The sequence below is a fragment of the Amblyomma maculatum genome, chromosome 10 (genome assembly GCF_055883805.1).
Source record: "Amblyomma maculatum isolate TAMU_Amacu chromosome 10, ASM5588380v1, whole genome shotgun sequence".
NCBI classification, from domain to species: Eukaryota; Metazoa; Arthropoda; class Arachnida; order Ixodida; family Ixodidae; genus Amblyomma; species Amblyomma maculatum.
In genome coordinates, this window is record NC_139353.1 from 145,326,408 (window position 1) to 145,354,055 (window position 27,648).

The following is a 27,648-nucleotide window of genomic DNA, read 5'->3' on the forward strand; positions in this document are numbered from 1 at the left end:
AGTTACACGAGTAGCGAAGTACGTTTCCGCTACATTTCTTCGGCGCACATGCAGAGCCATCTTGCGGCAAACACAGAAGAACCCCTCCTCGCAATGTGCGGCGCTGCCCCGACACGTGGCGCGCCACTCGCCCCTGACGTTTCGCCGTGCACCCTCACGGGTTGTAGAATCAAGCGTCTTTCCTTTCTTTAGATCACTAATTTCGCTCACCCGCTTCTCCACTTCGGGCCGCGCGGGTACCGGTGCGAGGATGCCCCCAATACCCTTGCGTTTAATGTTTTCTCGCTCTCTCCCCTTCCAACATCCAGCGTGTGGCCCCGCCGGGGTGGTGCAGTGGTAAGACGCCCGACTACTGTGCCGGAGTACCCGGGTTCGAACCCGACCTCGGCGGCTGCGTTTCGTTGGAGGCGAAACAAAGAGGCGTCCGTGTGCTGTGCGATGTCAGCGCACGTTAAAGATCCCCAGGTGGTCGAAATTACTCCGTAGCCCTCCACTACGGCTCCTCTTTCTCTCTTTCCACTTTCTCTTCCACCTTCCTCCCTTCCCTTACGACACGGTTGAGGTGTCCACAAAAAACAAGTGCGACAGTTACCGCGCCTTTCCCTTCCTATAAATAAATCAGTCACTCGAACAGTGGTGTTTAGGCGACGCGGCTCCTCTTTCCGCTCACAGCGCGATTGCTAGGTGCAGCGTCTGATGCCGGACGCCTCTAACTTGATCACTGCGCCGTAGCGCTTCTGCTGGGAAAGCGTCCCCTGCGTTGTGTGCCGAGCTGCTTCCGAGGAATCATGCTTCTGCGTGGTGCTACCAAGCGAGATAGAGGACGATCCCATCAAGGCGTCAGCCCCATGATCGCGTCCGCTTTCATGGCGCGTCGCTGCCCGGCTTTCTCCCTCCAAGACACCGAGTTCTTTGGTTCGTTCCGCTTGGTCAGGCGCACGTTTCGTTGCTGCGCCGAACGCTGCGTTGCTCGGCGCTCACCGCGTGATTCGTGAGTGCAAAGTCCGACGCGGGGCGCCTCATCAGTGATTGCTGCGCCGTAGCGCATTGTCTTACACTCCTTGGCAGGTTGACGGGTGTTGTATTGCAGGGCCTTGCGCGCTCGCTCTCGATACACGTGTGATGGAAGCGGCGCCGTCTACCAGTGCCGGTAGCGCTACAGTGTCTTGCTCATCAGTGTCTTCCTCGCCGGCGAGCACTGATGGACCATCTCCGTCCACTGGTGTTCGACCACGAGGAAGGCCACGCAAGACGGAGGCACAGAAGGCGGAGACCAAAGCTCGCCATGCTGAGGCCATGCGACGAAAGCGGCGTGGGAACGCCGAGCTGCGGGAACGAGAGGTTCAGGCGAAACGGCAACGGCGGACCGTGAGTCCGGAATTCAGGGCAAGGGAGGCCGAGGCAATGCGTCTTAAACGTGCCGAAGATGCATGCCGAATGGCAAGGGAAGCCGCAGCCAAACGGCAGCAACGACAATCAAACGCCGCGCTGAGAGCCAGGGAGGCTGAGATCAAACGCCAGCGCTGTAACATGAATCCTCAAGTACGAGCGCGGGAAGCTGAGGTCAGGCGACAACAGCGGCAAGACAATCCTGATTTGAGGGCGCGTGAAGCTGAAGTCAAGCGTCAGCAGCGCAGGAAGACTCCGAGTTTAGATTGTGAGAAGCACTTGTTTGAACAAATAATTAGAAAAAAGTTGTACAGTGCACTTAGAAGTGTTGAGTATGAAAACTATGCCTTTGTGTGACTCAAGAGCATACCGAGCGAATGAGTGGGCGGTGCGAACGAGGTGCAATAACGCTATCGCGTTCCACTCTTGAAGGCGAAGCTTAAAGGCCCACTGTCCACCCTCCGGTCGAAAATATTTTCTTCCCCGGTGACTGTGAGATTTCGCCCCTAGAACGCAAGGCCGCAAAATGTTTTTAAAAAGAGTAACTAATAACGCAGTTACAGCCACCGCAATCACCCGATTCTGTCATGCTTCTCTCCTTCCGTTCCCTCGCAAAGGTTTTTCACTCTCCTGCCCGAGGTCGTCTAGCCTCCGCAAGACAAATTCCCCTTCCCCCTCCGCGTTTGGCGGGAGGTGGGGCGTGGCACTTCACGAGCGCGAAAAACAAAAACAAAAAAAAAAGACCAACACCGGCCGAGGGATCGCGCGCCGCTGGATTCAGTCTGGCCGTGCTGAGGGAAAAGCGCGCAGCGAGCGGTAGACATCCATCCTTCTCCCGTCAGTCAGCGAGACGGACCAATGGACGTCGTTCGCGGTACGTACGTCATTACTGTGGCTGGTCGGGCCAGCGCAGGAAACGGGGCTTCCCAAAGGAGAGCATGAGGGAGCTTTGAATTGTATTTTCGATGCTTTGCGGCGCGCGCGTCACTGTAGCATTTTGCACAGACTATCTCCGGTACCTGATCGAAACACTGGGCTCCTTTGCTTAAAAGGACCTTCCCTGGACAGTGGCCCTTTAAGCGTCCTCCAAATTTTTTCCAGCATCTTTTCCTCATTACAGTGGTACGGCATTGTGCGATGCATTTTAAGCCAAACTACCTGTCCTCGCTATCACGTAAAACATTTTTTCTCAATATCTATTTACAACTCTTCGCGGTCCTTGTTTCACTACGATGCTCGCAAGAGAAAACTAATTTTCTGCAAAACAATTTGCCTCTGTAGAGCACCAATCTCTACCTCGCCTTGAATAAGATGGTGCCTTTCGTGTTATAAGTTGCAAAGCAGAAATAGTTTAGTGTGTCAATACCAGTGAAGTCTACGTTCTCAGTAGTTCTCCTGCAAAACGATGACAAATAACGATGATGGAATGAAGAAGGCCGAATTTTTTAGAAAGAAAAATACAAATATCGGTTAATGCGCATGAAAATTACAAAAGTACTCACCTGGGGTTATTAATTCTACTTTCCCAGCAGTTCTCCTGCAAAACGATGACAAATAACGATGATGGAATGAAGAAGGCCGAATTTTTTAGAAAGAAAAATACAAATACCGCTTAATGCGCACGAAAATTACAAAAGTACTCACCTGGGGTTACTAGTTTTCTAGAACGCGTTTTCGTTTTGAAAAAGCCACGTTTGTTATTGGATCATGCAGTATATTTTTTTAAGCTCGGACGCTCTACTTGGGTCATGCTCGCAGTGTGCAGAAAACATGGCCACAAAATTAAAGGAAGACTATCACATATTTAATATCAAATTCGTGCTGTAGCCGTTCGCTCTGCAGCATTTAGGAAGGTATCATGAAATTTCTTTTCCCGTTTAATATTTTCCTAGTTCATGGCTAGCCCGCGATAAAGCTCGATTCTACCGATGTATGTCGCTCCAGTTACTGTTAATTTAAAGTGCAAGCAAAGTCCTTGAATAGTATTCTAGCCATAACACTCTTTCGAACATATTTCGGGATGCTTAGTTCCAGTTATTATATTATCTGTATGTTTTGTTCAGCGACAGCCCCAGTGCTTTGCACATTCTGTGCGCATCACGCCGGCAGCAGTGAGGGCTGCTGCCGTTGTATCGTCGAGAGCTAGCGAGCAGTGTTTTAATGCGATACCATTGCTTTCCTCATGAGTGGCTTCTGCAGAAATTGTTTACAGATCGTGTCATAGTCAACATGTTCTCCTTGTCTGGCATCGCTGTTCTTTTATCCTCTTAATTTTAAACAGGCAGTGAGATTTTTGCAACATTCGAGCCTTGCAGGACGAACGCACAAAGCGCGAATGATTGGCGGTGCGTTTTTGTAACCATGTGGTTGAAGCACTCTGCTGCTCTCCAATACGCCTTTCATTTTTCCTGCCTCTATAGGCCCCAGGTATTGCATCATGCTTTGGTTTAGCGTCACATCCATATCACTGGAACGTTTAGAATGAGTGAATTGCATTGTATTGTATTGTATTGGGTTTTTGCCGCATAAGCAACCCAGGCTATCATGCGCCAGGAACAAGGCTTATGTTTATTTTGTAAATGAGGACTGATCTCTTTTTGTTTTTTGTTTTAACTTTGTTCAATCCTTTAGGAAATGGAGAACATTGCTCACTTCAACCAGTGCATCTGATTTATTTATAGGAAGGGAAAGGCGCGGTAACTGTCTCACTTGTCTTCTGTGGACACCTCAACCATGACGTAAGGGAAGGGAGGAAGGTGGGATTGAAAGTGGAAAGAAAGAAAGAAAGAGGAGCCGTAGTGGAGGGCTACGGAGTAATTTCGACCACCTGAGGATCTTTAAAGGGCCACTGTCCAGGGAAGGCCCTTTTAAGCAAAGGAGCCCAGTGTTTCGATCAGGTACCGGAAATAGTATGTGCAAAATGCTACAGTGACACGCGCGCCGCAAAGCATCGAAAATACAATTCAAAGCTCTCTCATGCTCTCCTTTGGGAAGCCAGCTTCCCCGTTTCCTGCGCTGGCCCGACGGGCCACAGTAATGACGTACGTACCGCGAACGACGTCCATTGGTCCGTCTCGCTGACTGACGGGAGAAGGATGGGTGTCTACCGCTCGCTGCGCGCTTTTCCCTCGCCACGGCCAGACTGAATCCAGCGGCGCGCGCTCCCTCGGCGGTTTTTTTTTTAGAGCGCAGCTCTTTGGCGTCCGTTCCTGGGTTTCGCATCGGCGTCGGCCTCGTAACCAGCTCCGCCCCCCTTTCATCCCCCCAGCGCTAGCAGCGACCGACTGATACCGCTGGATGCCGCTGACGCCGCTAGAGAGTCAGGTTAACGTGACTGCATAGAACACCGTCGCCGCCATGCAGAAAGAGGAGGGGAGGGTCCCCCCCGCATCGGCGGCGTTGTCCCTGAAACCAACTCCGCAGCTGGGGTTGACTCACTATCGGCGTCAGCAGCATCAGTCAGTCGCTGCCACGGTGTGTCGCTGCTATCTCTTCCCTCCTCCCTTTATCGCGTTGTCCGCTTGCTACGCGCGCTTCTGCCCCCATCGTTTGCCGCTGGGTGCACACGCCGCCCCACTCCCCCCTCTTCCTGCGAGTCTCCGGTTGTCAAAGCGCCGGCTCGAACTTAATTCCTTTCTTCGCTCCTCCTCCAATGCAACCCCTGTGCGGTGGCAATCAGAGAGCCAGATCGGTGGCGGCGGATCTGTATATGTGCACCGCCCGAGCCGAAATTGCCGCTGCCGTTCGCCACTGCGAAATTATCTGCCAGTTCTTTCTGAGCCATGAGCGAGATGACCGGTGGAAGTCCTCCGTATGCTGCTGCTGCTGCTAAACGAGCTGCCAGAGCAGAGGCCCAGCGCCGTCGCCACCAGAATCCAGAGCAGTAAGCGAGGCTGAAGCAGAAGCTCATCGCCGCCGTCGAGAAGACCCTGCCGTTCGCACTGCCGAAGCGGAGGCTCATCGCCACCGTCGAGAGCAACCAGGTGTAAGCGAGGCTGAAGCAGAAGCTCATCGCCGCCGCCGAGAAGGGAGTCTTTGTTAAAGGAACACGTGTGAAAAATAAAAAAAAAAAATTCTGTGATAGCGGATACATGTGTTGCTCGATTTCTTTGCCTCAATCTATCGAAAAGGTGAAACAGCTTATTTGCTGCGCTCAAATTTCGCATTAGGAAGTAACGTAATCGTCGGTAATTTTTTTCCTTCTTTTTTTCGCGCTCGCGGAGTGCCACGCCCCACCTCCCGCCAAACGCGGAGGAGGAAGGGGAATTTGCCTTGCGGAGGCTAGACGACCTCGGGCAGGAGAGTGAAAAACCTTTGCGAGGGAACGGAAGGAGAGAAGCATGACAGAATCGGGTGATTGCGGTGGCTGTAACTGTGTTATTAGTTACTCTTTTCAAAAACATTTTGCGGCCTTACGTTCTAGGGGCGAAGTCTCACAGTCACCGGGGAAGAAAATATTTTCGACCGGAAGGTGGACAGTGGGCCTTTAACGTGCGCTGACATCGTACAGAAAACGACGCCTCTTCGTTTCGCCTCCATCGAAACGCAGCCTCCGAGGTCGGGTTCGAACCCGGGTACTCCGGCACAGTAGTAGGGCGTCTTACCACTGCACCACACCGGCGGGGCAACCAGTCCATCTTCTCCCAACAGCAGGCTGAGATGGAGAGGGATCTGTTCTGTGTAAAAATGTGTAAAATATTGTTTCCCTAAGTTCTCTAGTTTAGTACATGAAAGTAGGATGTGATTTATTGTCAGTTCACCTCCGCATCCTTGACACAGAGGTCTGTCTTCTTTCTTTAGAATGAAGCTATGTGTCAGATGAGTGTGTCCGATACGAAGACGACATAAAATGACAATAATAATAATAATTGGTTCACAGGAAGGGAAAGGCGCAGTATCTGTCACACTTGTGTCTGTGGACACCTGAACCGCGCCGTAAGGGAAGGAAGGTGGGAGTTAAAGTGGAAAGAGAGAAAGAGGAGCCGTAGTGGAGGGCTACGGAGTAATTTCGACCACCTAGGGATCTTTAACGTGCATCACACAGCACACGGACGCCTCTTCGTTTCGCCTCCATTGATGAAACGTTTTTGGTGACTGCACGATTTCCATTCTTCAATGATCGGTTTGACAAGGTGTAACTTATTATTTATTTCGTTGTTCCATGATGTCTGCCATGTTACTCTCAATTTTCTCTTTACAAGTCTTAAAACATCTTTATGTGGTATGTTGACTGGCTGTATTTTAGTATGACGGGCTGCTGCGGCACATGCATCAGCTCTTTCATTGCCGCTGATTCCAACGTGGCTTGGTACCCAACCGATTTTAATTGTATGTCCCTGTGTTTTTGCAGCTATTGTATTAATGTATGATGTCTCTGATTAGAGAGGTTCTGTAGCATTTCTATGATTTAATGCTGGATAACGCTGAGAGAATCGCTATAAATGATGCTATTTTCAATGCCGGTCTTTATTATTTTTTCTACTGCTAAAGAAATAGCGTGACATTCGGCTGTGAAAATTGATGAGAACTCCGGTAACTGCTATTTTTTCCCATTTTCCTTGTATCACAGCACTTCCAACATGGAAATCTGTTTTAGACCCATCTGTGCAGAACTCTGTGTAATCTCTGTATTTTTCATTTAGTGCTAAGAACTCCTGTAGTATGTGTTCATGTGGTGTTTGTTTCTTACGGAAATCTGTTAGTGTAATGTCGTGTGCAGCAGGGAAATGGTACCAGGGCGGCAGTGGACTGGACTTTCGGGCAATATTCGGAAGATAATGAAGTATGTCTTATTCTTAGCATATCTGTTCAAAACGAAGAATTATTGGTCTGGTTGTCAGAGGTTTGTTTTCACAGTGTTCTAGATGGGCACTGGGTAACTATGGGGTAACAGACATGTTTCGGCAGAGACCTTATTTTGAGTACATATGCGCATGTAAGCATTGTTCTTCTGTCTGTGAGGGGTGGTTCATTTGTTTCAATATAAATACTATTTACAGGAGATGTTCTATATGCACCAGTTGAGAGCCGTAAACCTAAGTTGTGTTCTGGGTTCAGCCGTTTCAGATTAGAAGGTCTCGCTGACCCATACACTATACATCCATAAACTAACATAGAGCAAGGTACAGACCGATAGACATTTAAAAGACAAGCTCTGTCAGAACCCCAGTGTTTTCTTCAGAAAATCTTAAGTATGTTTAATGAGTGTGCTGCTTTCTTTTTGATAATGTTTATGTGAGGTAGAAAGGTTAGCTTTTTATCAGAAGTAATACCAATAAATTTGCGCTCGCTTTTGACGGGTAGCACAGTTTCTTTTAGGTGCAGGTAAGGGTCGGTATGCAAGCCTCGTCTGAGTGAGAAGAGGACAACCACTGATTTCTATGGGGAAACCTGGAAACCATTTTTGTCCGCCCATGTAACTAACCTATTTATTGTTAACTGTATCTGCCGCTCACACGTTGATATGTTTTGTGATGTGCATGCAATTTGGAGATCGTCAACGTACAGTGAATACATAATAGATTTGGGGATTATTCTGGACAATGAATTTATTTTAATAACAAACAGAGTAGTGCTTAAAATGCTTCCTTGAGGCACACCATTCTCTTGAGTGAAAGTCCTCGAGAGGGTTGAGCCCAGGCGTACATTGAACGAGCGGTTTGAAAGGAAATCGTTTAGACATGCAGTTCAACATTTTGCCACGGATGCCTAAACCTTCTAGGTCACGCAGAATACCAAACCTCCAAGTTGTATCGTATACCTTCTCTATGTCGAAAAAAAACGGCGAGGCAATGCTGTTTGTGTATAAATGCTTCTCGAATTTTATTTTCAAGCCTAACGAGATGATCTGTTGTTGAGCAGGCTTTTTAAAACCCATACTGATTAATGTCCAGAAGTTTACGTGATTCCCGAATAAAAGTTAACCTAATGTTTAATATACTCTCAAAAGATTTAGCAAGGCAGCTCGAAAGGGCCATGGGCCTTTAGCTAGAAGGGGAGATAGGCGGCTTTCCAGGTTTAAGGAATGGAACTATAACGGCTCTCTTCCAAGCATCGGGTATCTTTCCTAGTGTGAATATTTAGCAAAAAAATTTTCAAAGTGCTCCTACTGCGGAATCAAAAAAGTGCGCGAACATTTCATGTGTATCATGTCAGGTCCTGGGGCTGTTTTTTTTTTCCAGCAGAGAGTACTGTATTTAATTCATGGGTTGTAAATTTTCTGTTATAAGGTTCGTTCGTGCCACCACTTGTTGGGAGTCTATATTTCTCGGCCATACTTTTATATTTTAAGAAAGGCTGTGTATAGTGGGATGACCTAGAGACTATAGCAAAGTGTTCCCCTAATACATTTGCTTGTTCCATTAGATTGGTTTGAATACTATGTGTTGTTAGAGCGGGATTGTAAAAGGTGAAAATTTGCCATTTTGTTTCTGAACCCGCTCCCACTTTTTTTTATGTAGTTGAACTGTTTATGGAGGTTACATATCTTTGCCACGAGTCCTTTTCAGCATTTCGTCGGATGTAGCGTACTTTCGCTCTTGCTTTTTTAAAATTGTCTGTTTTCATAGGTTGGGTATCTGTGGAACACTCCCCAGGCTTTATTTTGCTGTTTTTTTTTGCTTTCCTACAATATGGAGAATACCAGACCTAATGGCCTTGATGTAATATTCCCGACGACTGTGGGATTGCAAATTCTGCGGCGGTAAGTATACAATCTGTAAACTTTTCATTTAATTCATCAATTCACAGATTTTCGGAAAATGCTTCATGTAGCCTGGCTTTTTTTGTGAACATTGTCCAATCATCTAGATGCAGCCTCCAGCGTTGTGGTTTTGATGGAATGACTGCAGGTGATGATGACGATAGGTTAATTACTAATGGTAGATGATCACTCCCGTAAACATTATCCAAAATATCCCAATTAAAACCGTTAGAAACTGAGGGTGAACAAAAAGATAGATCTAAGATACTAATTTTTCCTTTGCTCGGTAAACAGTAGGTCGGTTTGCGGGTGTTTAATAAACAGACATTGTTAGATAAAATAAAATCTTCTATAATCTGTCCTCGTGGATCATTTTTCTCACTTCCCCAAAAGGGGGAATGCGCGTTAAAATCTCTAACTAACACGTAGGGCGCCGGTAGTTGATTAAGGAGACCTTAAAGGTCATGAAGAGTTACAGTCTGGTGTGGCTCAATATAAACACAGCTTACCGTTATTGTTTTGAAAGTAAGTAAGGTGGCTACCACCGCTTCAAACCGAGTGTTAAGTTTATGTTCGTTTGCTGGAATGTTATTTTTTACAATGACAGCAACACCACCTGAGAGCCTGCTGGCTTGCTCTCGGTCCCGGCGAAAAACTATATTTTTTCAGTATATTTGAATGTTTTGGGCCGAGATTGGCGTCCTGTAGACACAGTGCTACAGGCGAGAGTGAAGCGAGAATATCTTTTACATCGCTGTAGTTTCTTAGAAGTCCTCTACAGTTTCATTGGACAAGGAACGCCATCTTAGAGGAATGTAACGAGACTAGGTTTTTCTGGCCCGGTGATTCGGGCCTTTTCCTTTCTACTTTACTCCGAGGAGCTCCGACGCCTGTCTGATGTTGACGGCCCCGGAGAACCATTGTTCGTTGCATCCATTGCGTCCTCGGACGTGCTGGACGATTGTGCTGAACGCACAAACACGTTTGTGTTAGGCCTCGCCGTGATTGGAGAGACCTTGGGGTCGGCTTACCTAGAGGTGCGCGCAGCCTGCTTTGGGGGTGGTGGAGTAGCACTAGCTGCCCCCTGTTGCGTCACAGCAGAGTATGAAGTATTCTGAGAAGAGGTAAGCTTCTTTCGCGCTTCCCTGTAAGTGAAGTGTTCTTGGACTTTCAATGTGAGAATACCCTTTTCTTGTTTCCAGGTTGGGCATGCGCGAGCGTAAGCTGCATGGCTGCCCTTACAGTTTACGCAACGAGGTGTTTAAACTTGACAGTCTTCTGCGGGATGCTTGTGTGAAGCACACTTCGCGCAGGTGAGTTGGCCTCGGCAGGTCTGAGAGCCATGGCCATACTTCTGGCACTTAAAACAGCGACGTGGGTTTGGCATGTATGGTTTTAGCTTTAACTTTGTATAGCCCACCTTCTGGCAGTGTGCTCGATGAGAAGTTAAGAAGGACTATGTGCTTGGTCGGTGTCTCTTTGTTATCTCGTCTGATTTCGATTCTGCAAACCTGAGTGACATTCTGGTCTTTTAGTCCTTCGAGCAGTTCTTCTTCGCTCAAGTACCTTAGGTCATAGTCGAAAATGACTCCACGCACTGCGTTCAATGAACGGTGTTGGAAGATTGTTACTGGGCAGTTTCCAAAGGATGCCACTTTTGAGAGTTTCTCGAACTGATGATTATACAGAACTTCCATAAGGAGGTCGCCGTTCGGTAGCTTTTTCACTTTGTACCCTCGGCCAATTGCCTCGGTTAGTGTCTAGGTAACCAGAAATGGTGAAATCAGTCTAGCTGATTTTTCGTTGTCTGCACTATGGCTAACGTAGAAACGTGGAAAGTTGGTGGTATTCTTTGGGAAAAACTTCGCTGTTTCATCGGTGCGCCCCAGTTTTCGGGAGCGATCATTTGAAGGTAGAGAAGAAGCCATAAAAAATATTGTCTGTTCGGCCAGGGTGGCGGCCACCCACCATGGAGCCCAACAAGGGGTCGGAACAAGAGCTTGTAAGGTCCTGTTCACGCCAGCCGCACACCCCGACTATAAGCAAATATGCGTAACTCGGGCTGGTTAGCCACACAAGGTTAACCCTCGCCTCCTGGAAGTAGGAAGAAACGAAGAAGGTAAGAGAAGACAGGACAGTTGTAAGAAAGGGGATAGGAAAGTGAAAGTGGAAGGGAGGACAGGAAAAGGCGACTGCCGATTTTCCCCGGGTGGGTCAGCCCGGAGGTGTCGTCTGTGGGAAGCGTGGGCCAAAGTGGTGTGTTGCCTCCGCCGAGGAGCCTTAAAGGTTCATACACTCGGCTTTGGCTTGAGTGCAATGCTTCGCCTTCTTACATATCAGATCTACACACCGTAGACGGTGCCGTATCGCGCTCTGTGGATTATTGTGATGCGGGGATCTTTCGCATCAGACAGAAAAAATATTCAAAAAGGGTTCACCATTATGAGTGTTATTGAATGGTCACATAAGGACTATGAATTGGAGCCCAAACATTAGCCGTCGTGGAGAACTGGAGCGGTATCGTACGTTTTTTATTAAAAGCAAGCTGCCTAACGTTTTGCGAATTCTCCGATTTTTATGCTCTGTGGCGACGCTTTGCTTCGATCGATGGGCTGAACTGATATTCACCGCTGAACTATATTCAAGTTCCATCCATGAGTTCCAGCTGCAAATGATGCAGGTTGCTTCATTAGTGTCTTCCAGCAATTCTCTTTTTTTCTCAGTCCGCATACTCTTTACACCTCTTAGCAGACTAAGAATATAAACTATAGAGATAAAAAGGACTGACCACCAACACGCAGCAAGATGCAAAAATATGCTTTCAAGTAAAAGTCACAAGTTTAATCAATTATGACAAAATATGCGCATGTTTTATCGCATTTAAACCTAGTGATTGTGAGTGAGCACTGTAATGTATACGGTCACACATTAGGCTTACGGCTCCGCCGTTGTGCTGCTGTGGCGCTCGTCTTCTGTGCCCAAGTAAGTGGGATCGAATTCCGTCGCGGCGGACGGTTTTCGATGCAGGCGGAAAGCGAGAAACCCGTGTGCTGTGCGATTACAGTGCACGTTAAAAATCCCCAGGGGTTCGAAAATTCCGGAGCCCTCCACTACGTATCTCTCACTGCCTGAGTCGCCTTGGGACGCTAAACCTCGTAACCAAACTAAACCAAACATTAGCCTCACGCTTGCGCCAAAGCGTTCATGCAATCTCTCCAGCACGCAACCATAGTTCTGCATAAAGAAGGTAATAAAATTCCAATTAAGAAAGGTGTCAGCCTGGAGACACAAGCTCCCAAGTCCTGGTTACAGCTTGCTTAAAAGACATATTCAGAAATATGGAATGTTAGCAGCTAAGCATCAAGGTTGATGGAAAATATCCCAGAATCTGCGATTGGCCATGGCATAGTTTTACTAATTAACTCAGGGGAAAAACAGCAGCAACGATCGATTATTGACCTACAGAGAAGCACTAAGGTAGGCCTAAAGATTAATCTAAAATAATGTTGGACGTCCAAGGAAAGGAACCGTTTTAAAATAGGTAGTGAATTGCTGGAAGGCGAATATGTGTGCGTAGAGCAGGTAACAACTGCGATCTGGACAACAAAGGGGAAATAACTAGGAAAATAAGATGCGTAATGCATTTGGAACATTTTCTCACATTACGACTAGCAGCTTACCGGTATCGCTCAACAGGAAGGTATACAACAGTCGCACCTTACTGGTACTCACCTCTGGAGCTGAAATGTTGAACCTAGCAAAAAAGTGTTCTACTTAAGTTGAGGGCAACCCAGAGAGCAATGGAAGGGAAAATGGTAGGTGTAGCCTAGAGAGATAGGAAGCTGGTAGAATGGGTAAGATAAATAATTCAAGTTGCTGATATTCTAGTCGACATCAAAAGAAGAAAAGGTCATGGGCAGGACATGTATTGCAAAGAGAGGATAACCGTTAGTCGCTAAAAGTAATATATTGGATTCCAAACGAAAGCGTATACTCGGGCGGCAGAACATTAAGTGGGTGGATGAGGTTAAGTTCGCAGTGGTCAAGTGGGCAACGCATTAAAAGGGAAGAATACTATAAAGCAGCGGAATGTAGGTTACGGTTATGTTCAACCTGGGTGTATCAAATTATGGCGTATTTCAAACTCCCAAAATATTCAATTATAAATCCCATCTAAAACCATAAATATTTTATATGATAGCATATAAAGGTCGTTTGGCGCAAAATGCATCGCCGTCGCCTTAGCCAAGCAATCAGGAAAACATGCCGGCAAAACGAGCGCCTACATGCAACGTCCACCGCAGCTATTCGAGACCTGATGCGCCGCTGCCAAGAAAGATGGAGCCGATGTGTTTGCGCCTGTCACTCGATAATTTTCAGAGTACCGCGATTCTTTTTCCCGCGCCGCTGCGCCACCAGTTGGTCTGCATGGGTCACATGGTGTCCCGCGGCCCGCTTTCGTCATCAAGCTTCCAAGCAGTCGCAGCGTGGACGCCTTACATCACAGAGCGTGAGCGTAGATTGGTGTCTTGCGTCTGGCTTTTGTTGTTCGGGTTTTTGTTTCTTCTAGTAAGTAGTACTTAGCCGCAGAATGCCGGGCTACAGCGCATTCGGCCGTAGCAACCTGCATGAGCCCGGAAAGTTTCAAGGCGAAAGCATCTCCAGGCTAGCTCGTTCGAAAATGTGTGCGCGTGATCTGTGCGTCCCATCATTGCGCTAATGTGTCGCTCGCAAATAGGGGACGTGTGAGGAGCGAGATTAAGAATGAAAACGATGGATGTTGATAGATAATGAGTAAACATTATAAATATACATCGATATGGTTAATGACTCATATGCTTGTGGCTAATGAGAGGCCACAGTCAGAAGTGGGCATGGTCTTACTGATTGCTTTCCGATTGAGAAAGGAGCGAGGCAAGGCTGCATACTGTCGCCCTGCCTATTTAACCTATATGCAGAGTGCATCATGAGGAAGGCCGGTCTGGACGAGTCTTCAGCTGGAGTGAAGATTGCTGGAAAACGTATCAACAACCTTAGATATGCGGATAATGCCACTTTAATGGCAGAAAGTGGAGTGGAACTCAAGAGACTTCTGATGCGCGTACAAGAAGAGAGTGAGAGGTTTGGGCTTAAACTGAACATTAAAAAGGCAAAGATCATGGCGTCTTGCCCTATCAAGTCCTGGAGCATCAAGGGACAAGAAATGGAAGCTGTGACCAATTTTCTCTTCTTGGGCTCCAAGATTACCCCGGAAGGAAACTGCAGCCATGAAATTAGGAGACGCCTGCTTCTGGGAAAGAGAGCCATGGCTAGCCTTGACCGCCTTGTAAAGAGCAGAGACATTACACTGCCAACCAAGATCCGCATAACTCGTGCTATGGTCTTTCCAGTTGTGATGTATGGATGCGAGAGTTGGACTGTGAAGAAGGCTGACCGCTGAAGAACTGACGCGTTTGAATTGTGGTGCTGGCGGATACTCTTGAGAGTTCCTTGGACGGCCAGAAGATCAAATCAGTCGATAGTGTCGACAATAAACCCTGACTGCTCATTAGAGGGTCAAATTCTAAAGTTGAAGCTCAGCTACTTTGGTCATCTGATGAGAAGACAGGAGTCGCTGGGGAAAGATTTGTTGTTGGGAAAGGCTGAGGGTCACCGGAGAAGAGGTAGGCCGCGAACGCGATTGTTAGATGGCATCCTCGAGGCGCTGCAGATGAAGTTATGTGATGTTAGGAAGATAGTGAGAGACCGGAAAGCGTGGCGTGATATGGTCCATAGGGTCACGAAGAGTCGGACACGACTGAACGACTGAACTGAACTGAAATGATGATGAATAATAATTTGTAATAACCAGTCTGTCAAACTACGACTTGTACTGGCCGAAACGGATTGAAAATGAGTAAAAATTCTTAGCGATAAGCGGCAATGACTAGGCATGACTCATAACGACCAATATGTCAAATGATGACTTGTAATGACCACAGTTTAATGGAAATCAGTAAAATGCTTAGCTCTGAGTGGTAATGACTACAACGTGTAGATATGAGTGATCGTGACAACGAAACAATAAATACGTCAAACAACGGCTCGAAATGATTGGAGCTTATTGAAAATGAGTAAAATGAATATGCATTACTCATCATGACTGCAAATGAGTACGAAACTACCAATATGTCAAACGATGGTTTTTAATGACCACAGCTGATTGGAAATGAGTAAAAAGGCTTAAATATGAGTGGTAATGCCTACAGTGACTAGGAATTAGTCATCATGGCTGCAAAACTACCAATATGTAAAACAACTACTTGAAATAGCTGCAACGAATTGTAAATGAGTAAAAATGCTTAGCTATGAGTGATAATGACTACAATGGCAAGCCATGACTCTTCACGACTCATCATCATCATCAGCAGCCTGACTATACCCACTGCAGGGCGAAGGCCTCTCCCATATTTCACCAATTAACCCGGTTCTGTGCTAGCTGCACCCACTTGACCCCTGCGAACTTCTTAACCTCACCCGCCCACCTAACTTTCTGCCGTCCCCTGCTACGTTTTCCTTCCCTTCTAATCCAGTTTGTTACGCTAAGCGACCATCGGTTGTCCTCTCTTCGCACTACATGTCCTGACCATGCCCATTTCTTCTTAATTTTCCCTAGAATGTCAGTAACTTGAGTTATTTCTCTAACCCACTCTGCACGCTTCCTATCTCTTAATATTACCCTACCATTTTTTGTTCCATAGCCCTCTGAGTTGTCCTCAACTTAAGTAGAACCCTCTTGGTTAGCCTCCACGTTTCAGCCCCATTAGTGAGTACAGGTAAGAGTCAAATGTTGTATAGTTTCCTCTTGAGGGATACCGGTAAGCTGCTAGTCATAATCTGCGAGTGCTTGCCAAATGCGCTCCATCCCAATCTTATTCTTCTTGTTATTTGCTTTTCATTGTCGGATCTGCGGTTACTACCTGCCCTAAGTAGACATATTCGCCTACTACTTCCAGTGCTTCGCTACATAACGTAAACTGCTGTTCCTTCCCGAGGCTGTTGAACATTACCTTAGTCTTCTGCATATTGATTTTTTAAGCCTACCTTTCTACCTTTCCTTTCTAGGTCATCAATCATTATTTGCAGCTCATCCCAAGGGTTAGCTAGCAAGGCAATGTCATCAGCAAATCGCAGATTACTTAGGTATTCTCCATCTACCCTTATCCCTAACTGCTCCCATTCCAAGTCTCTGAATACTTTCTCTAAGCAAGCTGTGAATATTACTGGGGAGATCGTGTCTACTTTCCTAACACCTTTCTTTATGGGAATTTTGTTACTTTCTTTATGCAGAACTATGGTTGCTGTGAAGCCACTATAAATATCTTTCATAACGTTCACATACGGCTCGTCTACTCCCTGATTTCGCCATGCCTGCATCACCACCGAAGTTTCAACTGAGTCAATTGCTTTTTCGTAATCAATGAATGCTATGTATAAGGGCTGGTTATATTCCGAGCATTTTTTTATCACCTGGTTGATGATATGGATATGATAGTAGAGTATCGTTTCCGAAAACCTGCTTGATCCTTTGCTTGATTGGAGTCTAAGGTTGTCCTGATTCTATTAGCGATCACCTTAGTAAATACCTTATACATAACATACAGTAAGCTGATTGGTCTGTAATTTTTAAGGTCCTTAGAGTTCCCTTTCTTATGATTGAGGATAATGTTTGCATTCTTCCCTGGTTCCGGTACCGTCGATGACACCAGGCACTGCGTATACAGGGTGGCCAGCTTTTCTAACACGATATCCCCCCCGTCCTTCAGCAAATCTGTAGTTATCTGATCCTCTCCAGCTTATTTCTCCCTTCTCATAGTTTCTCATGCTTTCTTGACCTCGTCCTTCGTCAGTGGTGGAACGTCTGACTGTTTTTCCCGACCGCCAATCTCATTAAGGTCCTGACTACTTTGGCTGCTGTAATGATCTGTATAGACCTCCTCGGCTACTTTGACTATCTTGTCCATATTCATGATGACGTTGCCCGCCTTGTCCCTTATCGCATACATTTAGTTTTTGCATATGCCCAATTTCTTCTTTACCGCTTTAAGGTTTCCCCCGTTCTTTAAAGCATGCTCAATTTTCTCCATGTTATACTTCCTTATATCGGCCACCTTGCGCTTATTGATTAGCTTTGATATCTCGGCCAATTCTATCTGGTCTGTTGGATTGGAAGCTTTCATACTCTGGCGTTTCTTAATCAAATATTTCGTCTCCTTAGACAACTTACCGGTATCCTCTATAACTATCCTACCGCCTACTTCTACAGCGCAATCAGTAATGATATCTCTGAAATTATTGTTCATTGCTTCTAGGGTAATGTCGCCATCCTCGGTTAGAGCTGAATATCTATTATGTAGCGAGATCCTGAAGTCTTCTGCCCTCCCCCTCACCGCTAATTCGTTTATGGGTTTCTTTCGTACTAAGCTGTTGCGTTGCTTCTTCAGATTTAGGCTTATTCGGGACCTCACCATCCTGTGGTCACTACATCGCACTTTCCCGATTACCTCTACATCTTACATAATGCCGGGATTGAACACACTATGAAGTCAATTTCATTTTTAGTCTCCCTGTTAGGACTTTTCCATGTCCATTTCCGGTTTTTCCGTTTGCTGAAGAAGATATATTCATGCTTCTTCAGTTATTGTGCTCTGCAAGCTGAACTTCATGACTACGAAAGAACAAATAGCTCAAACGACAAATTGAGAGACCACGACTGACTGGAATCGAGTAACACTGGCAGCAGCAGTGGCGGAGATAGAACATTGCTGAACACCGTTGCCTGTATCTTGCAGGTTGGTTGCTGTTTTGTCTACTTGCTATCCTTTACTTTCCCCTTTGAAACTTATCCCGACACTGCTGCTTCCACAAGCATATTTTACTTGTCCTTTCTGCTTGATAGTGTGCGAACTGATATTCCACTAGGTGAATTATCTCGGCCGCGTGTGCTCACAAATATCACTGAAATGTCGAAAGAGCTCGTTAAGCTGTTCGAAGAGTTAAAGCGAGAATTAAAGTAAGAATTCGAAGAATTAAAAGAAGGGTTCGAGCGAGACCTCAGGAAAGATATACGAGAAATAAAGAATAGCTTAGCATTCATAAATGAAAGCTACGAGGAAATGAAAACATCGGTGAGCATTGTTGAAAAGGAAAATGCAGACCTCAAGAAATGCGTGACCAGTCTGCAAGAGGAACGTGATGCTTTGCGCTTGTTGTTAGAGCAGCATGACATTCGACTCCTGCGAAACGAACAGCACTCCAGATGCTTCAATATTGAGGTGACAGCTGTACCTCAATCTGAAAAGGAGGTTGTTCTAGAACTAACCAAGAAGCTCGGCACAGCCATTGGCGTTCCTCTTGTTGATGCTGACGTTGAGGCATGCCATCGAGTTCGAACAGCTGGTAATTCTACTGCAGCAAACATTGTCGTACAATTCGCACATAGGGCTAAACGCGACCTTTTTCTTGAAAAGGTTAAGAAGCAAAGACTTACATCAGAAGCATTGGAAGTCGAGCCAAAGGTCTCGATCTTTGTAAATGAGCACCTTTCTCCCGCAATGAAACGATTATTTGGAGCGGCAAATGCGCGAAAGAAAGAACTTGGCTGGAAGTATGTGTGGACGCGGCAAGGAAAAATTTGCGCCCTGAAAGCAGATGGTACGCCCATCGTCTCTGTTGAGCACATCGATGACCTGTCCAAGATCGCTCAGACGAATTTTTAAATTGTCCGTTTTTGAGCAAACTTTTTGTACATTGTTCTTCGGCCATCTGAAGTTAAATCTACTGCAATAGGAAAATTCCCGGCATTATCTCTGTTCCAACAAAATGTTCGATCAATAGCTAGCAAGGAGGATGAACTAGCGCCCTTGCTTGACACATTCCGCATATCGTTTTCTTTTATCATGCTCACAGAAACTTGGTACACCAAGGATTCGCGGGTATTCATTCTACCTGGCTATCATTCTTTTTGTCGAAGTCGTCTGGACAGACAAGGGGGCGGCGTCTCTATTTTAATGAAAGAAAACATTATCTGTGAGAAAGTGGCTGAATTCTGTGCAGTCACTGCAGACTATGAAGTGCTTACCTTGCGCACACAAAACAATGTCTACTGCGTCTTGTACCGACCGCCCTCCGGCGATTTCGACAACTTTCTTCATTTCCTTGAAAATTTATTCGGCTACGTGATGGACAATAGGATAGATCTTTACTTAGGAGGAGATATAAATGTAAATATGCTCGTGCCAACACACTCCCAAAAGAAGCTATCCAACACCATAGACGCGAACGGTTTTTGGAACGCAATAACAGAGCCAACTCGTGTTACTCCAGATAGTTCCTCATTATTGGACGTATTTATCACAAATATTAATGCAGATTTAGTGAAAGCAAGCGCTGTATGCATTGGCCTTAGTGACCATTTCGGAACACTAATGCTAGTTAGGAAACCCCATCAAGCTACTACAAAAGTGAAGCAAACAAACAATGAATGAAGGCAATTATTTCAGTCTTTTCTTCGTGCTATTGGTAACGAAGCATTGAACTCTGTTTATGAAGCAGGAAATAGTGACGCCGCGTATGCTAATTTTATTGACGTGTTCAAAACTCTGTATGACGCAAATTTTCCATTAACACCAATAAAAAAACCAAACCAAGCCCGAAAACCTTGGCTAACGGGAGAACTACTGAACATGATTAAACATAAAAATGCCTTTATGCCAAATTTGCAAAAGATAAGAATTTAGAAATATTTGCTGAATTTAAGTCTTACCGGAACAGGCTTACTTCTAGATTACGTGCAGCAAGAAATGTATATTTTGTTAACATGTTTTCTGATAGCAGCGCTAAACGCTCTGATGTGCTTTGGCGAAAGCTTAATTCCCTACTGCGTCCTGGCACTCAAGAAAGTATACCTGATACATTTATGCATGAAGGAGAGGACCTTAATGGTAGCCCACTGGCTGACACCTTAAATATGTTTTTCGTACGGCAGGCTGACCACTGCGACGGTTCTGGAAGTGATAGTGCATATGACGCGGACACGTATCTATCTCAGTTTGCGGGCAGTCAATCACTTTTTCTCCGTCCTACTGATTGTGCCGAGGTGTCCTTTTGTATTCAGTCCATCAAAAACAGTAAAACCGAGGATGCATGTGGTGTGCAGCTCCTTCCCGTAAAGCACGTACTTGATTTAATCTGTCCGCTGTCACTTTTATATATAATTTAATTTTGTCTACAGGTGTATTTCCTAGGGAAATGCAGATTGCACGAGTGGTTCCAGTACATAAATATGGAGACCGAAACGTGTTCTCCAATTACCGTCCAATTTCGGTGCTGCCGGTATTTTATAAAGGCATAAAAAAATATTGGACATTGGAATTACATCATATTTTTTTCGACAAAACTTTCTCTTAGACCATCAGCATGGTTTTAGGAAGCATCGATCAACAGAAACAGCCCTTTTAACGCAAAAAGAAATTATCATAGAAGCATTTAGTAAGAAACATGTAGTACTAGGGATCTACATAGATTTTTCAAAAGCATTTGACCTGGTAAATCATAACATCCTTCTTTCAAAATTATACAGATATGGTGTCCGCAGAACACCCCATGCGCTACTGGTCTTACCTTACAAATCGAAAGCAGTACGTAAAAATAAATATTATTAAATCTTCTTTGCAAACTATTTACACTGGCGTTCCGCAGGGAAGCATAATCGGGCCGCTTTTATTTCTCATTTATATTAATGATATGGCACACTGTACACAGGGCGTAATTTTTAACTCCTACGCAGATGACACCACTATCTTCTTGTCCGGGATCACGGAAATCGACATTGAAGAACGAGCAAATAGCGCTTTAATTAACTTGGATCGCTTGGTGAAAGCAAATTGCTTGAAAATTAACACGAGCAAAACAAAAGCTGTGTGTTACTCACCGAAAGGAAAACATTTATCAGGTAGCATAAACATACGACTAGGAACCGCACAAATTGAACTTGTAGATTCGGTCAAAGTACTCGGAGTGGTATTTTCGAGCCACCTGACTTGGAATGAACATATTGACCATATTCAATCGAAAGTGTCATCAGCTGTTGGCGTCATGGCTCGAATAAGATATCTTCTACCTCCTAAAATCAAGCTGCTATTATATAATGCTCTCGTGTTATCCCTTTTCCAGTACTGTAGCCTAGTTTGGTGTACCAAAGGAATAACCAATTTATCAAAACTGCATGTATTACAAAAAAGAGCCGTCTGGTATATCGATGGTGTAACCTATTTCCATCCCCCCAAAGAGCTTTTTCCCAAGTATGATATACTTTCGGTGTTCCAGTTATTTCATTACACACTTATATTGACTTATAAGTCTCACATAAAATCAAATAGCGGTTGTATAATTTCACTTGCAGACATAAAAGAAAATCCTGGAAGCAGACAAACTCGACATAAAGAAAAATACCTAGTTCCAGTACCTCGCACATACGCATATACACAGTCACTGCAATATACTGTACCCAAATTGTTGAATAAGCTACGTTTTGCCGGACTTGATTCAGTTTGCGTGTTGAACCATGATGTCAGCCTCTATTGTCGAGGTGAGCTGTCATGAATTTGTATATTTTTTTGCATCTTTGTGTACCATTGTTTTTTTTTTATCAGCAGTGCTTTCCCACTTCTTTCCTTGTATCTTTGTGCTGTATTTTATAACGTTCCTTCGTTCGTACAGAAGGAACAGTACAACGTTTTACCCGTTTTTTTATTTGTATAAACGTGTTTAAAACATGTCAATTGATTTTTTCTCCTGTCTGCTGCTCTGCCAACCTTGTAAGGGGGCCAGGACCCCGTCAAGCTGTTTTACAGCTTTTGGTTCTGGCCCCTCCTTTTCTTGCTAAAAGGAAATAAACTTGAACTTGAACAATCCTCAGCAATGAGCGATTTAAAACCCGGACTTGCCAAGGACTTCTTCAGGCTAACTGGCTCAAGGGAAGCAGAATCGGACGACCCCGGCTAGCAGCAACATCCCGATCCCTCCGGACAGCGGATGCAGTCCCCTGCCCTTCGGGATCTCCCGTCCCCGGCGGGGCAGTCTGTTACGTTTCTCCTTCAACAAGTATGACAGCTGACGCGGCCACGGCATATCAACAGGCAGAACCGCGAGCGGATCGGCCATTTCCGCGCCGTTCATCGGCCGCGCAACGCTTCCTCCCGCGGGCAAGTCTCGACGTGATCCTGCCACGCGCCAAATGTGTGTGCGTGCGTGTGTGTGCAAAAGCTGGCCAAGCCTGGATCTCGAGGGAGAGTGCGTCGCCCTCGCCCGTCTGCAGGAGGTGGAGGAGATGCGGTCCGACCACCTGCTATTGAGTCATCCCTTCGGGCCCAGACTTGTCGGGCTCTCCATTTCCTGCGAGGGTTTTCCCTTTCCCTGTGAACTGGAAAACCTATAAAAAGCAGCGGCCGACTCCGCTGAGACAGAGACTACTTTCACGCGCCGTTGCGACGACGCTAGGCACCAGCTGTGCGAACGTGTCTGTATTCTCTCCGGGTCAGCTTCTCTGCCCGTTCCTTCACGATGTTGTAGTAAAGGTTGTTTCGTTAGAAGACGCCTCGTCTTTGCTGGCACATTTGATGCCGTCCGCCGTCCACGGAGCCGCCAGGCCAACGCTACCGAGGGGCCGCGCGCCGCACGTAATAACTGGTGGCAGCGTTACGATACCACAGACGCACGCGACACCGAACCTAATAGGGCACGCTGGTATTGCTGACTGTGCGGGCGCTACACAGCTTGTATTGCTGTGCGTGCGCTGGATCCCTGCCGTCTGTACTCCTATAGCACCTTGCGCAATCCTTTCCCCCACGCGAAGGATACACGTGAGTCCAAGGTTGGTCACGCTACGCTGAGACGAGCTATATCGCACATGTGCATCGCTGAGCATGCGAGCGGCCCTAAGACTTTTCTTCTAGTTGTGTCATTTCGCTGCCTAGTGACGTGCATGGTGACGTTGTCGAATGGGCAGAACTTACTCTATAAGTTCGCAACAACGCCACGGTTGCTGCGTTGGGCACACGCCGACGCGCGACAGAGCTGCAAGCAAAGATGGCGGAGCTAGATTTACACAAAGCGCACCGTAATTCGAGCCCCACTGCGTGGCCCGAGGAGGAGGCATTCTCCCACCAGCAGGCGGCTGCAGCTAAAGGCAAGACTTGGGATTTCGAGCATCGCGCCTCGTTAATACTTGCGCCCACGGCAGACGTACCTCTGACCAATGCGCAGGGAGCAATCTCTTGTGCTGAATATGGATGGGATGCTCTGTCGATATTCAGCGCATTTTACACCCAGAGCAAGCACGCGCTTTCTCTTGGAAAAGATAGAGTGGGGGTAGATTTGAAAAAAAAAAGCAACTAGCGAAAAGACAGTATTGCAGTCAGCAAGGAGGGGAGCCGGCGGAGGCAACGACGACCGTTGCAGCATCGAGGAACAAGCCGTCCAAGGAGTGGTCGCATTCCTGCACCCAGGGCCTGCTGTCCCTGTCAACCGGGCCAAGACAAACGGTTTCCGGTCGGCTACGGAGCGAGCGAGCCGGAGTTCGTGGAATTGGCCCCTGCGTCCAGCACGACGAAAGCTGCAGCAAAGAGCCCGCCTTGGCGCCGTTTGGTGCTCGCGGCCGTGGCTTCACCAGCGGGAGCAGCTTGGCATTCCGCTGCGTTCGCCAGCGGCGGCGTCTACGACGGAGGGAAAAGAGGCCGGCTAGAAGCGAGCGGCCGACCCGCTCAGGGGGGCCTGCAACACGCTACTACGCAACGCGAAGACGCAGTTCCTGCCCGTCCCCCGGCAGGCTTCCCTGGCTGACAACGATGAATGCAGTAGCGCGCCTGCAGCCATCGACACTTCCAAGCCTGGCCGAGTGACAGTGAAGAAGCGGGACCTGCGGCCGCCGCACGTGTGCCCCCAGCTCCAAGGTCGTCTCCTGTGGTCGTCGGCCTTGCCTCCCCCTCCGACACCCGTGGCTGTGAGCTGTCTGCAACTTTTTATATATTGACACTTTGCTTTGGGTTTAAACGGTTTTCTCTGGGTTTAAAAGTTCACCGGCGGTTAGCCGGCCCCCTCGGTATATCCCTCGGTGAACGCGACTACTTTTAGCCGCACGGCGGTTTTAAGGAGGGAGGGATGTGGGGATTCACAATCCCCTTCCTCCATTATAACCCCCGCGCGTAATTAGCACGCGTGATTACGTGCTCTGGTAGAGAGGTTGGCGGAGGAGAGGGCACGCTGGCCACCCCCCGCCGCCTCCTGGTCTCCTGCGGCGACGTTGCCGCGGGTTTTTCTCTTACCTGCCTGCGTAACCGGGAGAGCTCCTCTCCCGTTCCGAGGAACGAGCGCGTCTGTCGCAACTCCCCTGGGTTCTTCGGCGATTGAGTTCCCTCCGAGCAGGCACCGAGAGCAGACGTGTTTGTCGGCAGTTCCGGTGTTTCTCGTGCGAACCCCGCCGCCCCGCATGGGGCCCCAGTTTTTCCCCGAAAAACGTCTGGCTAACCTCGCGCCTCCGCGGCTGTTTCCTGCGCCCGGCGGGCAGCGCCGGCTTCGATCCCGCGTCCCGTAGACACCTCTGCGTGGAGCAGCAGTGACGTCGCACCGACACCCTGGATTTGCGTCCCGGTGGCCGAGGCAGGGACAAACCTTTCAGCCCAGGTGTGGCCAGGAATTGAGGCAGCAACACCTACACCGCCCAGAACGTCATGGACACCGGGGGCAGCAACGAGGTATCTGACGCAGATGACGAAAACACCGGACGCGTCGGCGATGACTGGTTTACTGTCAAAACCGTGCGCCAACGGCGCGCAGAGAGACGACTGCTGCAGCGACAGCAAGAGTCCCAAGCCGCCAATGAAATGAAAAAAGTTGAACAGCCACAGCAACGCCGACAAAAGCAGCAAATGCCACCACCCCTCCCAATCGACGACCTCAAAACTGTGATAAGACCCCGAGAAGGACTTAACTTACGAAACTGGACAACGCATCAAATCGCCCTAGCCATCGGTGCTGCAGCACAGCTTCCGGCAGAAATCCGGCGTGAACTAATAATCCGAGTAAGACCAGAACAAAACCTGGCGGTCGTCAGCACCCCGAGTGAAGAGCTCACTCGCCGGCGACGCGGTATCAGCTCGCTAGACTTCGGCAACAAGCAGTATGAAGTCGTCGCGTACGTGGCAACCCCGGAAGCCTCATGCAAAGGGGTGATCACGTGCGTGGAGGAGGGAACCAGCATAGACAACCTCATGGCAGAACTGCGAGTGAAAAAGACGAAGATTTTACACACCAGAATGTTGGGAAACTCCACCGCCGCCCTGATCACCTTCGAGGGATTCCCCGTCCCTTATTACGTCAAATACGGCGGCGCCGAGTATCGATGCCGGCCACGCAAACCCAGGTACCAAGTGTGCAGTGTGTGCCTTCGCATGGACCATAGGGCAAACGTGTGTCCCAGCCCGGAAAAACAAGATGTGCCAAATGCGGCGCTAACGATCCCGGAGAAAGCCACCAGTGCCAAACCTGCTGCATCAATTGCGGCGGCGAACACCCGGCCACGGACCCCTGCTGCCCAAGCCGACAGCGGAAGCCCTTCAACAAGAAGTTGGCAATCGCACACAATCAGCAAAAAGAATCCCAACTACAAGGGAGTGCCTCGAACGGTCCCCCAGCATAACACTAAAACCGGGAAAATCAGCACCAATCGCGCAGCAACGCCCACAACGGGGCAGCTGCAGTGACAACGACGACGGGAGGCTCGCACCCAGAAGGCAACCGTGAAGCACTTCAGGAAAAGAAAGGCCCGGGGACGGAATCTACTGCGCCACCACCCCAACAACCTAGCACCGGTCGAGGGTCCCGCTGGGAAAGCCCGACACGGCAGCCCCCGTCCAAAAAGAAGGGCTATGAAAATCGAAGCCATCTTAAGGTGAGCTCGACAGAGCAATTCCCTCCTCTTCCTCTCCCCCAAGGCCACCCCTCCCAATTCAACCGCCGCAGACAAATCACGCAAGCCACAAACAAACTCCACTAAAAATTCTCACACCTCCTCATCACAACCTAACAACAAACCCCTCACTCCACTAACGGTTGAAAAAACAGTGCCACTTGCCCCTCCCTCCCCAGATCTCTCTATTGAAGATTCAAGCTATGATAGACCGGTCGATGGAGGCCATGACCGTTACTCTTCGAGCCGAAACAAAAACGGTGGTAGAGAGCCTCCATGAGGAGGTCAGGAGGGAAAGGGAAGATACATTCGAACGACTTCTCCAACATATTGACCAGCGAATGCAACAACAGATGCATCAACAGACAGTGTTGCTGCGCCAGTTTCTCACAACAGATCAACAACCCCCTACACCCTCCCCTCCGGCACAGTGTCCGCCTGAGGTAAATCTCCCGGTAGACACGCACGGCGAGCGCGACAACCGTGAAGCACGACGCCTGCACCCTGTTACGGCTTGGTCGTCCCACCGCTGCCTACCAATTGTTACATTTGGGGTTTGCGAGCGCCTGAGTAGCGTACCGCTGCGGCGCGCGGCCTCTCGGTAGCGTTGGCCTGGCGGCTCCGTGGACGGCGGACGGCATCAAAGGTGCCAGCAAAGACGAAGCGTTTACTAACGAAACAACCTTTACTGCAACATCTTGAAGAAACGGGCAGTGAAGCTGACCCAGAGAGATTACAGACACTCTCACACAGCTGGTGTCTAGCGTCGTGCCAACGGCGCGTCAAAGTAGTCTCTATCTCAGCGGAGTCGGCCGCTGCTTTTTATAGTTTTTCCAGTTCACGGGGAAAGGGTAAACCCTCACAGGAAAGGGAGAGCCAAACATGTTGGTTCACGACGAATGACTCAATCGCAGGTGTTCCGACCTCATCTCCTCCACCTCTTGCAGACAGGAGAGGGCGACGCACTTTCCCTCGATCTCCAGGCTTGGCCAGCTTGTGCACACACACGCACGCACACACATTTGGCGCGTGGCAGGAACACGCTGAGACTTGTCGGCGGGAGGAAGCGTTGCGCGGCCGATGAACGGCGTCGAAATGGCCGATCCGCTCGCGGTTCTGCCTGTTGCTATGCGGTGGCCGCGTCAGCTGTCCCACTTCTCGGTGGAGAAACGTAACAGACTGCCCCGCCGGGGAAGGGAGATCCCGAAGGGCAGGGGACTGCATCCGCTGTCCGGAGGGATCGGGATGTTGCTGCTAGCTGGGATCGTCCGACTCTGTTTCTCTTGACCCAGTCAGCCTGAAGAAGTCCTTGGCAAGTCCGGGTTTCCAAGGCACTCTGCAACTTGTCTTCAGGAGAGATTTCTGACAACCCACAACGTCACAACCACGTTAAAAACTCAACTGGTCAGCCAGCAAGCACGGCACGAACTTCACCAAGTTTTGCCAGACTATTTCCCTCTTATGCCCCCTTCTATATTAAAGGGCAGCTTAGCAGCACTAGGAACGCGTCCACAAATTTGAAAATTGCGCTTTCAAAAACGTCCCTTCAAAC

The 27,648-nt window shown here is 47.9% G+C and overlaps 1 protein-coding gene across 1 annotated transcript; it reads left to right on the forward strand.

Annotated features, from left to right (window-relative positions):
• Positions 1–1,122: 1,122 nt before the first annotated feature.
• On the forward strand, positions 1,123–10,669 carry LOC146177641 (uncharacterized). Its single transcript, XM_084581608.1, has 5 exons — positions 1,123–1,648; positions 5,271–5,374; positions 9,973–10,193; positions 10,294–10,404; positions 10,639–10,669. Exons 1-5 carry the CDS (start codon positions 1,123–1,125, stop codon positions 10,667–10,669), a joined length of 993 nt encoding a protein of 330 aa, XP_084437734.1.
• The last annotated feature ends 16,979 nt before the right edge of the window (positions 10,670–27,648 follow it).